Below are 11,426 nucleotides of genomic sequence, written 5' to 3' on the forward strand. Positions count from 1 at the left end.
GAGGTGCGGAACAGTGGAGACTATAGCTCTACCAGGCTTTTTCTTCAGAATGCACCTTTGCTTTCCTTGCCTCTGCCTACATGGGCCTGCTACAGTTAACTACCAGGTGCTTTCTGACTAGACAGTAGAAAGGTTTCTTTTACTGAAGTCTTTTTTCTCTGACACTTCTTCTCTGACGTAGCCAGACCCCTCAACACTGACCAGGTCACTTCCTTCTGCAGACTGTGGCAAGTTCACAGAAACTCAAATCCATAATGGTGATGCAAGAACTCCTGTCAGCCTCTGAGCTGAACCTCCACCTTTCCAACCCTCTCTCACTTATCTGCCTCCACCAGAGGCAGGCAGAGTCACCCTTGTAGGTCTCTCTGCAGGCTTTGATCTTCCAAGCCTCCATCTTCGCACTAACATTTGTAGATGCCTCCAGTGAAATGTTTTTCCTCAGTAAAAGCTTCACTCATCTTCAAGCAGCGTTGGTAACCCTCCTCTCTGCTTCCACATTTTGCATGCATTATTATTATCATTAATTATAGCATTTTAATAATTCATTGCAATTTAGACTTTGCAAGGTGAATCTTTCCATATTCCCTTTTTCCGTTACCCAAACCCTCTACAATCCCCTCATCTTTCTGCCTAGAGTAAAATAAAGCAAAGCTTCAATAAAATGTCTGATAATATTGTAAAACACAGACCACACATTGAGAAATGACACAATTATTCCATACAAGTTTATTTTAGATAATGTGCTTCAAAAACTTTATCATAAATAACCTTTCACATCATAAAATAACTTAGTACAATTTATAATAAAACTTCTGAGAATTTAACATCTCATCAAAATACATTTAAACTGTGGCTTGAAAATATGATTAATCCTTTCTTACTTTCCTTTTATTTGAGGGCATAAAGACCAAAAAAAAAAAAAAAAATACCCAAACTACTGCTACACATTTAAAGTTTCAACAAAGCAATATTTGGCTTATTTGAATGTAACCTGGCCATCCTAAATTAGTTTTCTTTCTTGCACAGTTCTTTGTAGTTTTTGTCCCTTTTGCCTTGGATTTCTCTTTCCTCGCAGCTTCCTTCTTCAGGCTCACCTCTCTCTCCCTCTGCAAAGTCATCTCCGAGCCCTCGTGCAGTGCAGTTGAACTCGGCCCCTTGACATCAGTTTCTGTAATCCTTGCATCAGCGTGGGGAGTGACTGCTTGAGTAACTACAAAGGTATTTCAAAACTTCAGTGCAATTTGGTTCAGTTATTTCCATTCGGATGCCATCACCGCTCGGGGAGATTAATCACGGGCACCCACTGATCCATGTAGCGACTTTCCCGGCAAAAACAAATAAGTTGACTTAAGGCAGGATCCTTCCATTGTGATGAATGTGGGTTCTGAAAACAGATTTAGAAAAATTACTTCCCCAGAAAAGAATCAGCTTCTGCTACTAATTGTACTACTTTTGAAAGGGCCCAAACCCTTACTTTCTGTTAAACAGCATTTGGCAAAGTCTAAACACCTGTAATGCACACTGAACTACACAGAGTTTTGCATACTAACTACCCTATTCTGCATGAGGTTACCATTCTTAAGACCGCCCTTCCAAACATGTACCCTAGTGGGTCCTAAGTAAGACTTCTGAAAAAGCATTCTCGGGCTGTGTGCACGGTGAGGGCTGCAGGGCAGGCAGCTGCCGACTCTTATCTTCCCTGATGATGAATAGCACTTTTTACTGGCAGCAACAAGTAACCAACCAGGCTGCCACTTCCCTACACAAGTCAGAAGAGAAAAAGTACAAAGACAAAACCTCAGAAGACCAAGACAGCACAGTTCTTTCTGAAAACACGAACCACCCACCACACATTTTTAAGCGGTGGGGAGGAGGGTGGAGAGGGCTCCTTTAAACAAACTAAAGAACAGCAAAGAATTCCACTCTGTGAACTTCGGAGTATCTATCTATATCCAGGGAGTTAATAAGGTCTGTCTCCTACACCACTTCTATCTTTAGCTTTGACAGCAAATGAAGAATGAAGCTAACTTCTTAACGAAGGGTGAACCGGGAATTTATTTGGCTTTATCTAATCTGTTCTGCTCAAAGAATTAGTCACGCGAGGTTGTGCAGAGGTAGGCAGAGGTAGCAGCTGGGCAGCCTGCTGACTCACAGAGATATCTTCCGCCGCTGGAGGCCACCCACGAGCTTAGACACGCTCTGTACCGTATCAGAACCCCCGCGAGATCAGCGTCCAGCTCGGACAAGGTCCACCCCAGCAGATTCTGGGCTGCAGCCCCGGGTCTCTTACCGTCACCAGCACACAGTGCAGGTCCGGGGTCTGCGCAGCGCCCCCGCTCTCCGCCGGGCCCGCGTCGTTCTCCAGTAGCAGCAGCTCAGCTAGCCGACCCGGGTTGCTGACCCGCAGGATGTTGATGTCGTTCTCGCAGCAGAACGCACGGATGAGGGTGAAATGGATCTGCAGAGCCACGTCCCGGTCGTCGTCTTCGTCCGCAGCCAGCAGGCACAGTACCACGTTATCGGGGTCTCTGCGGGCAGCGGGGCAGCGGTGAGTGCATGCGCTCCGGGGAGCGCGGGGTAGAGGCGGGTGGGTGGGCGAGCGGGGGGACGCGGGCGGCCCGGACCACTTACACGTTGAGCAGCTTGGCAGCCTCGTACACGCCGACGGTAATGGTGCGCTGACTCCGAGCCTTGCTGAGCACTTCCTCCAGGGCATCGCCCACCGTGTCCATCCTGCGGGCGGCAGGGCGAGAGCGGGTCAGCCGGGTCCCCGGGCCGCGAGGCGGGAGGGGCGGCGGCCACCGAGTCCGCAGGCACACTTACCTTTCGGTCTTCTGCTCTGCAGCCGAGAATTCCTCCAAAGTCATATTGCAAGTGCGAGTCCCTCTCTCGGCGCGCGGGCTGCTCTTGGCCCCCACAGTGCGCGGCGCCGGCTCTGCGCTCGCTCCCACCCTCCCTTCTCCGCTCCGGCCGGCCGGCGGCTCACCTAGCCTCGCTGGGGAACTCTGCACTGCTGCCTCGGGGCCACTGGAGGACAAAGGGCCCGATTCCGGAGATATGGGGCCAGCCCTCAGCCAACCAGGTCCAGCCTCATTTGCATGCAGTCAGGCCATTGGGTTATGCAAATTAGCAGACGTTGACACTCGGACCTCTCGCTCCATCAGGCAAGGCAGAGTTGAGCGGAAAGGGGCGGAGCTACGCGGGAGGGAGCCCGCGGGACGAAGGTGGTGCTGAAACCCGGTTGGTGGGGTCCTGAGCCAGCTCAAGGTAGTTTGTGGAGCCATCTGGTGCGGAGGGCTTTGCAGTGGTTCAAGTGTCCTCAGCTCTGACTGAAGCAGCCTGCCAACTGTTTTTCTGGTTGTGGACATCTTTTGATTGTCGTTTCGTGCTCTTTGTGTTAAGGGGCTGCTTTTTAAAATTTATTTCCAGGGATTAATGTACTCCGGTCTAGCTGTTGTTAGTAAGCATATTTTTAAGTGTCCAGACGTACCAGGCAAAACTTGCTTGTGTTTATATGCAAGTTTCAGGTAAAGCTGCTTATTCCCAGTAGTACTCTTTTGGTGCCCCGATGGCTGGTTTGATTTGGTTTTGGTTGGTTGTGAGAATTTGAAACTCCAGGGAGAAAAAAACTCAGCGCATTTGTGTGTAGTGGTGGCACAGTACCAAGTTGGAATCTTTTCCACAAAAAGCTGGTGAAATTTCTGCCTGCTCCATGTAAGGTGGGGAGCTGGTGATCGCATGTTTAACGAGCCAAATTCACCGTTCTTAAAATCCTTCCTGAAGAAGGCTCCTTCTGATCAAGTAAGAGCTAAGAGACAAATTCTGTGATATTCAGAGGTGCCACAGTCGAAATTGGAGGTGCTCATGATGTTCCCTGAGCTTCCCATCACAGGCAGAAGAGTATGACACTACCTTTACTGTCTATGATCTCACTCTGAGCTACTGATGCTGAATCATGAAGCTGTAACTGTAGTACATTTTAGCCATGTGCTACAATTTCACCTTTGAGATAATAGCAACTTGTAGGTAGAAGGCAAACCTTCATAACTGCAAGCAGGAGTTACAAAGTAAAAACAATTTTCAATGCAAACTTTTACTGGATAGCTCAAAACTCCCTTTGTTTTATGAGCTTATTCAGTAAATACAAAAGCATTGCCTGAACCTACTAGTCACGGAGAGTGGTGAAATTGACGCCCATATGTTTGCATTCCTAGCAGTGCTTATCTTGAGGTCACTGGGTAGCTTACAGTTACAGAAGTAAATTTTGCAGAGGTACATGTGAGTTTTGCATCCTTAAGTTTTTATTCTTGTGGACAAAATATTTTCAAATTCTCTTCATCTTAACTTAATGGATAATTGATAGGTTGGTTTTCTAGTTCACTTATTGGAGATGTCCCCAAGAGATAAAATTTGAGTAAAGGAGCAAGCGTCAGTGTATGATTTACCCTGGGTGCTTGTGTACCTCATTCTTATGCCTTAAATCTTTAAATGGCTATGCTTTGTTAAAGAATCCCTCGGGACTGGGGAGATGGCTCAGTGGTTAAGAAGACTGGCTATCCTTCCATGGGTCCTGAGTTCAATTCCCAGCAACTAAATGTAATCCACAACTATCTATAATAGGATCTGATGCCCTCTTCTGGCATGCAGGTGTACATTTAGTTAAAGCAGCCGGGCGTGGTGGTGCACGCCTTTAATCCCAGCACTTGGGAGGCAGAGGCAGGCAGATTTCTGAGTTCGAGGCCAGCCTGGTCTACAAAGTGAGTTCCAGGACAGCCAAGGCTANACAGAGAAACCCTGTCTCGAAAAAACAAAAAAACAAAAAAAAAAACAAAACAAAAAAAAACAAAAAAACAAAAAAAAAACATTTAGCTAAAGCACTCAAAAGTAAATAAATAAAGGGGAGAGAGAGAGAGAGAAGAGAGAGAGAGAGAGAGAGAGAGAGAGAGAGAGAGAGAGAGAGAGAGAGAATATGAATTTCTCTACTATTGGGGGCCTGGGATTCTAGCTCAGTGGTAGAGCAGTTGCCTAGCTTGCCCCGCAAAACAGCATCAGGGGCAAAATCTCAATATTGAACTTTAGGCTTCAATTGTGATGGTTAACAGTGATCGTTACCTTAATGGTGATCTAGAGCCATTACTAAAACAAGTCTCTGGGCATGACCGTGATGGATCATCTAGATTAGGATGGATAAAACCTTTCCATGGGCTCGGAGTCTTCACTGCATGTGAAAAGGAAAACAGCTACATTCTTGGTTCATTCCTGACTGAGGATGCCATATGACCAGCCACCTCCAGCTCTGGCTGTCAAGCCTTCCCCATGATGGACAGACTGTACCCAGGAATAAACCCTTCCTTTCTTAATTTTGTTCCAGGAACAGGACAGGTAACTGGCACTAAAGCATTTTCAGCTTTAAAATACCATAATGAGATAAACCGCTCCGAGTCACCATTTGGTAGCTAATGAACTGTGTTCCCTAGAACTCCAGGACTCTACCCATTAGGCACTTCTTAGAAGTTCTCTGGAAGGATGCAGCTGACAAAGAATTAGAGGATGATGTGACAGCAGAGACTATGACTTCATCAGTTAGGTGTCCTCAACACCCTACATTCAGTAGTACAGTGGGTGTCATGAGTTGAAAAGAATCTGAGAATTAATCAACACCTCATGACCCTTACAGTCCTGTGCATGAATTCTCAGAAAAGTCACCTTTAACATCACTTCAAAAATACAAGCCCTGAACAATTTCTGGTCCTTTCTCTACAAAGACCTCATGATCTACTTGGTATGTCCACTGTATTAATCAGGGTTCTTTAGAGTAGTGGAACATATAAAATGAATATATATGTATGCCTATGTACACACACACACATATATATATACAAAGGGGATTTATTAGGTTGACTTACAGGCAGCCTATAGTCCAACTAACCCAACAGTGACTAGCTATGAACAAAAAGTCCAAGAATCTAGAAGTTGTTCAGTCTTTGAGGCTGGCTGTCTCAGCTGCTCTTCTGAATGTGCTGGGATCCCACTGAAGCAGGCTCTAATCGCAGTGAGGGAATAGACTTGCTAGCAAGGCGAGAGCAAGCAGGCAATGAGCAAAGCTTCCTTCTTCCACGTCTAAGCTTCCCACACAAGGTATGGCCCAGATTAAAGGTGTGTCTTTCCCACCTCAAGACCCATATTAAAGGAGTGTGTCTTGTCACCTCAAGATCCTGATTAAAGGAGTGTGTCTTGTCACCTCAAGATCCCAATTAAAGGAGTGTGTCTTCCTGCCTCAGGATCTGGATTAGAAGTGGATCTTCCTATTTCAAATTAAGCAAAAATTTCTTCCCTCGGGTGCCCCCTGTTTTTGAATTTTAGATAATTCCAGATGCACTGAAGTTGACAGCTAAGAGTCGCCATCACACCTATGTTTCAACTGGATTTTAGGACAAAGTGGTATTCACTATCATCAGCTAGCTATGCTGAAAGTCCCATAATTTCTCATCTGAATGGAAGCTAAGAACCATGCACTGTTTATGCAATTCAGATGAAATATGGTACTATAGTGCCCCATGAAAGGCAGCTATTTGAAGTTTAAAATGTGTATAACATAGCAAAAGTATAGTATTTATCCCTTAAAAACTATACTTCGTGCTATAGTTAGCCTTATTTAAAAAAAAAAAAAAGGCATTTATCCAAGTCTTGAAAGAGTCTTCTGGTATTCAAAAACTGTTCATGTCACACACTCTGACTCAGCCAAGCTTGTGTCATATTACCTCATTGCTGAGTTTGCCTAGAATGTTTCATCAGTGATTGTCTTCTGTGGGTATTATGGCTGGGAGGGGGAACTGCATTCAGCCTGCCTGCTTGATTGCAGTTTTATATTAGAGTCCTGGATTATGGTGATAGATGTTTAAATTCCACATAACAAGTCCAATATGTAGTTATTGTTTTAGATAGGGTTTCTTTTGCTGTGATAAGAACACCATGGCAACTTGGGAAGGAAAGGGTTTATTTGGTTTCTGTATCCTGAATCACAGTCCACTGGGGGGAAGCCAAGGCAGGAACTCAAATCAGGAAGGAACCTGGAGGCAGGAGCTGCTGCAGAGCCTGCGGAAGGGTGCTGCTCACTGCCTTGCTTCCCGTGGCTTGTTTAGACAGCTCTCATACGGAACCTGTGGTCAGCTCAGGGATGGCATCTCTTACAATGGGCTGGACCCTCCCACATAAGCCACTAATTAAGAAAATATGCTACAGACTTACCTGTAGCTCAATTTTATGGAAGCAATTTCTCAATTGAGGTTCTGTCCTCTCAGATGGCTCTAGTTTGTGGCAAATTAACATAAAACTAAACAGCACAGTTACTGTTTGTTTCTGACAGAGTCTCAAACTCTCAATCCTTCTGCCTCAGCCTCCTGAGTGCTGGAATTACAGGTATGCAGCATCATACCTTCCTAGTGCTATTTTAAAACTACTCCAGGTAGTCCCAGGTGTTGAAGTGTGGAGGACTAGAATGACATTTTAATTATATTTATGAAATCTCTAAATGGTTATGTCTAGTAGTCATGGGGGAGTAGGTACTAGACAATTATTAAATCATTTTGCTGTTTTGCATATTAAAGTTTTTGTGATATCATCCTCGTCCTTATCACACATACATGCCTACTACTGATTCTACAATACATAATTGTAGTGTTTCCTTCTTTCAAGAAGTAGCCAGTGCTACTGAAGGAAAGGAGCTTGTTATTTCGGTGTGAGTCAGCTCATAGTCTCCTGCCTAGAATGGAAATCACAAGTTATGAAATATAAGGCTTCAAATTCTTGTTGCTCTTGTTTATCTTCATAGGATGATAAGTCTTTTTTTTTTTTTTTTTTGGTTTTGTTTTGGGGCTTTAGGGTTTTTGTTTGTTTGTTTGTTTTAAAGCAAACCTGTGAGTTTATCTCCATTTTTGTTTCAGAACATTGTTTGGATAAGATTTACCATCACCTAAAAATGTGTCTTTCCTTAGGATCAGTATTTCTTTTGAATTTGTAGCTTAGGTATGAAAAGTTCTCCCTCCCTCCCCTCCCCTCCCCCTCTTCCTCCCTCTCCTCTCCCCTCCCCTCCCCTCCCCCTCCCTCTCCCCTCCATCACCCTTCTGAAGCCCAGGCATCAAAGGTTTGACCAGCAGTTAGTGGCGCTACTTTAGAAGGCAGCAGAAATGTTAGGAGCTGGTGCGCAGCTGGAAGAAGTAGGTAACTGGGAACGTGCTTCTGAAGGATGTACCTAGTTCCTTGTCCCTTCCTTTCTCTTGTCTCCTTCCTGCCAGGGTTGAAGCATCCTTTGCCCCATGTTCCCATGTGATGGCCTCACAGCTGGCCATAGTCAACAGAACCTTTGAAACTCTGAGCTACAACAACTCTTTCTTTTCTTCTTTATGTCAGGTATATTTTTCTTCTTTTATTTATTATAAGTAAGTACACTGTAGCATATTTTTCTTCTTTACAGCCATAAGAAGTGTGTCTAAGACAGAATGGAACAAAGTTTAGTTTCTTGGCCTATTACAGTAATAGGAAAAAGTCCAATGTGGTCATGATGATCTCTACCCACTCCTGAGTGTGAGCAAAACTCATTACTTGCTTCAACTAATAAAATATGACAATTGGGTTTTACATTCCATTGCAAAGAGGAAAGGACTTTGTAAGTATAATTACGGTCCTAAGCAGTTGACTCTGAATGAAAGAAAGGGAAATTCTCCCGTGTAGCCCTGGCTCAGACAGATAAGGGCATGCTTAGGTAGGTGTGTATGTCTGCCTGTGTTGTGTTCTTGGGAGTCAGATTAAATAGGTGCTTCCTTGGCCCAGAGCAGACCACGTAGGGGAGAGTGGCTGGACTGTTAGATGCAGTTGAGGCCTTTAAAAGAGATCTGGACCTTCTCTAAAGAGAGATTGAATATGTTTTTCCATTGCTGGCTGGAAAGAAGCAAACAAGGAAAGCAATTGTTCTAACAGCCTAAGGAAGCTTAGAATCAGATCCTTCCTCGTCAAGCTTCTAGATGGGAGTGTGGCCTGACCAACATGCTGTGACAGAGAGGGAGCCCAGTGTTCTGTGTCTAGACTACTAGTACTACTACATAGTGTTATTGTTTAAATGCCGTAGACAGTTTCACACATACACAAAACACATATTGCCCACTCGCATCCCCCACTTCCCACTCACCTCATCAACACTCCCCCCACAAATCTCTGTCTTACATGCATAGCTATTTACTTTGTTTTGTGACCCACTGAGATTACCCAAGGCTGTCTGTGCAACTGTGATTTTTGGAGGCCAGTGGTCTCAGCAGTGGGTACACAACTAAAGACAGTAGTTCCCCATCTTGCAAAGGTAGAGCCCAGGGAGCCCTCCCCACTCCCTCTTCTTTGACTTATTGTTGATAGAAATGATTTTTTAAAAAGATTTATTTATTTTATGTATATGAGTACACTGTCATTGTCTTCAGACATCAGAAGAGGACATTGGATTCCATTGCAGATGGTTGAAGGCCACCATGTTGTTGCTGGGAATTGAATTCAGGACCTCTGGAAGAGCAGTCAGTGCTCTTAACCGCTGAGCCATCTCTCCAGCCCAGAACTGATCTTACATGGGTCCGATGCAGGTAACTATAGTAGTTGAGGGTTAATAATGGCAATACTTGTACTGAGTCTAGAGAATGGTGTTTCATAGCCTTTACGCTATTGTCTGGCTCTTTCTTACTTCCCACATTTTCCTCTGCAATATCCCTCAGCCTTAGAGGAGATGGTGCTCATGTCTTGCTTCGGGCTGGACCCATAACCATTTCTTATGTTCTGTATCTTGAGCAGCCATGAGTGTCTGTACTCACCACTGACCTCTGTTTGGAGGGACTTCCCTCACTGAATGGGAGTCACTCTTGTCTGTGGATATAAGCATAGATATTTAAACAGCAGTTCACTGCTTTGTCGATTTAGCTAAACATCAGGAACAAGATCCCTGCCGACCTGAGCCTATGAACTCCCCAGGCCTGAGTTGTTAGCCAGACTTATAGATCCAAGCATAGGTCATCCTCCTCACCTCCCCAACTTCTTTCCCATGGAGCAGCTGTGCTCAGACTTCAGATAGTCAGAAGCTCTGAAATAGTAAATGGATGTTGTTTAATTTAAAAATGGGGGGAGGGAGAGATGGTACTGTGGTTAAGAGAGCATAATGCTCTTTCAGAGGACCCAAGTTTGGTCTCAGCACCCATGTCTGATGGCTCACAACTGCCTGTAATTCCAGACCCACAGGGGTCTGATGCCTCTGGCCTCCTGGGGACACCTGCACTCACATACTCATATGCACCCCCACATCCACATAATTAAAAATAAAATATAACTTTTTAAACATTCTTAAACTTTTTTACTTTTTTTTTTTTCCGAGACAGGGTTTCTCTGTATAGTCCTTGCTGTCCTGGAACTCACTCTGTAGACCAGGCTGGCTTCAAACTCAGAAATCCGCCTGCCTTTGCCTCCCAAGTGCTGGGATTAAAGGCGTGCGCCACCACGCCTGGCACTTTTTTACATTTATTTGTTTTACTTTGTGTGTATGTTATGATGTGTGTGATATGTGTGTGATATGTGTGTATATGATTTGTATGTGTGATATTTGTGTGTGTAATGTGTGTATGCATATGTAGTATGAGAGAGAGAGAGAGAGATGTTTGTGCACATATAGGCACACATGTAGAAATATCAGAAGATAACTTCCAGGAGTTTTGTCCTTCCACCACATACATGAATTCTAGGGATCCAACTCAAGATTGTCAGGCTTAATGGCAAATGCTCTTTTCTAAGCCACTACACATGGATAATTTGTTACCTCCCATGTAAAACTATACAATATTCCCAGTTTCACTGACTTGGGGTTTAAGAATTACTTATCCTATGGCAATTCTTTTCTGCTATAAAGAACCGTAGTAGTTTGACATGGTGGCATATGCCTATATTCTCATACTCAGGAGGCAGAAATAGGAGGATCGCCATTGAGTCAATAGAGGCTACATGGAGGGGCATGGGGTGGTGAGAGAGAGTAATGGAGTCTTGGTGTTGTGGGTAGTTTGGGCCAGCTACTCTGTGTTGCTTCTAGATGTTCAAATCTCACCAGCCAGTCAGCATGTCAAAATAAGAGGACTAGAGCCTTCAGGATGCCCCTCACCCTGAGTTTGCCTCAGAAGGCTTCCATCCCAGGAGGGTTTTGAGAGACTCTGTTCAACAGGCTGAATCCTGGGTGCCTTGGTAGCTGACTGTTGTAGGTCTGCCCCTGCTCCTACAGGCTCGGAGCTTCCTCTCTGAAAGAAAGGCTCCTCCTGCCGGGCCTGGTGGCGCAGGCCTTTAATCCCAGCACTCGGGAGGCAGAGGCAGGCGGATTTCTGAGTTCGAGGCCAGCCTGGTCTACCAAGTGAGTA

The 11,426-nt window shown here is 44.8% G+C and overlaps 1 protein-coding gene and 1 long non-coding RNA gene across 2 annotated transcripts in view; one reads left to right on the forward strand and one right to left on the reverse strand.

The window, feature by feature from the left end:
• Window positions 1-711: 711 nt before the first annotated feature.
• Window positions 712-3,076, reverse strand: Gadd45a (growth arrest and DNA damage inducible alpha). Its single transcript, XM_021190923.2, has 4 exons — window positions 2,824-3,076; window positions 2,632-2,733; window positions 2,291-2,528; window positions 712-1,384 (listed from the first exon to the last, which is right to left on the reverse strand). The coding sequence occupies exons 1-4, from the start codon at window positions 2,865-2,867 to the stop codon at window positions 1,271-1,273; spliced, it is 498 nt and encodes a 165-aa protein (XP_021046582.1). The 5' UTR covers window positions 2,868-3,076; the 3' UTR covers window positions 712-1,270.
• LOC115063396 overlaps window positions 2,468-11,426 on the forward strand; it is an 81,727-nt gene continuing 72,768 nt past the window's right edge. The window contains exon 1 of the long non-coding RNA XR_003843261.1: window positions 2,468-2,548. This is a non-coding gene — a long non-coding RNA (uncharacterized LOC115063396). The remainder of the gene's footprint in view (window positions 2,549-11,426) is intronic.

This window comes from Mus pahari, chromosome 2 (assembly GCF_900095145.1).
Source record: "Mus pahari chromosome 2, PAHARI_EIJ_v1.1, whole genome shotgun sequence".
NCBI classification, from domain to species: Eukaryota; Metazoa; Chordata; class Mammalia; order Rodentia; family Muridae; genus Mus; species Mus pahari.

What these genes read in the sequence shown, in the direction of transcription:
- Gadd45a (XM_021190923.2), bottom strand. Translation starts at nt 2,867, where the DNA reads ATGACTTTGGAGGAATTCTCGGCTGCAGAGCAGAAGACCGAAAG. An exon ending in GCTGCCAAGCTGCTCAACGT is followed by an intron (nt 2,529 to 2,631) that starts GTAAGTGGTCCG and finishes CGCTGCCCGCAG; the next exon opens with AGACCCCGATAACGTGGTAC. An exon ending in TGCACTGTGTGCTGGTGACG is followed by an intron (nt 1,385 to 2,290) that starts GTAAGAGACCCG and finishes ATCTGTTTTCAG; the next exon opens with AACCCACATTCATCACAATG.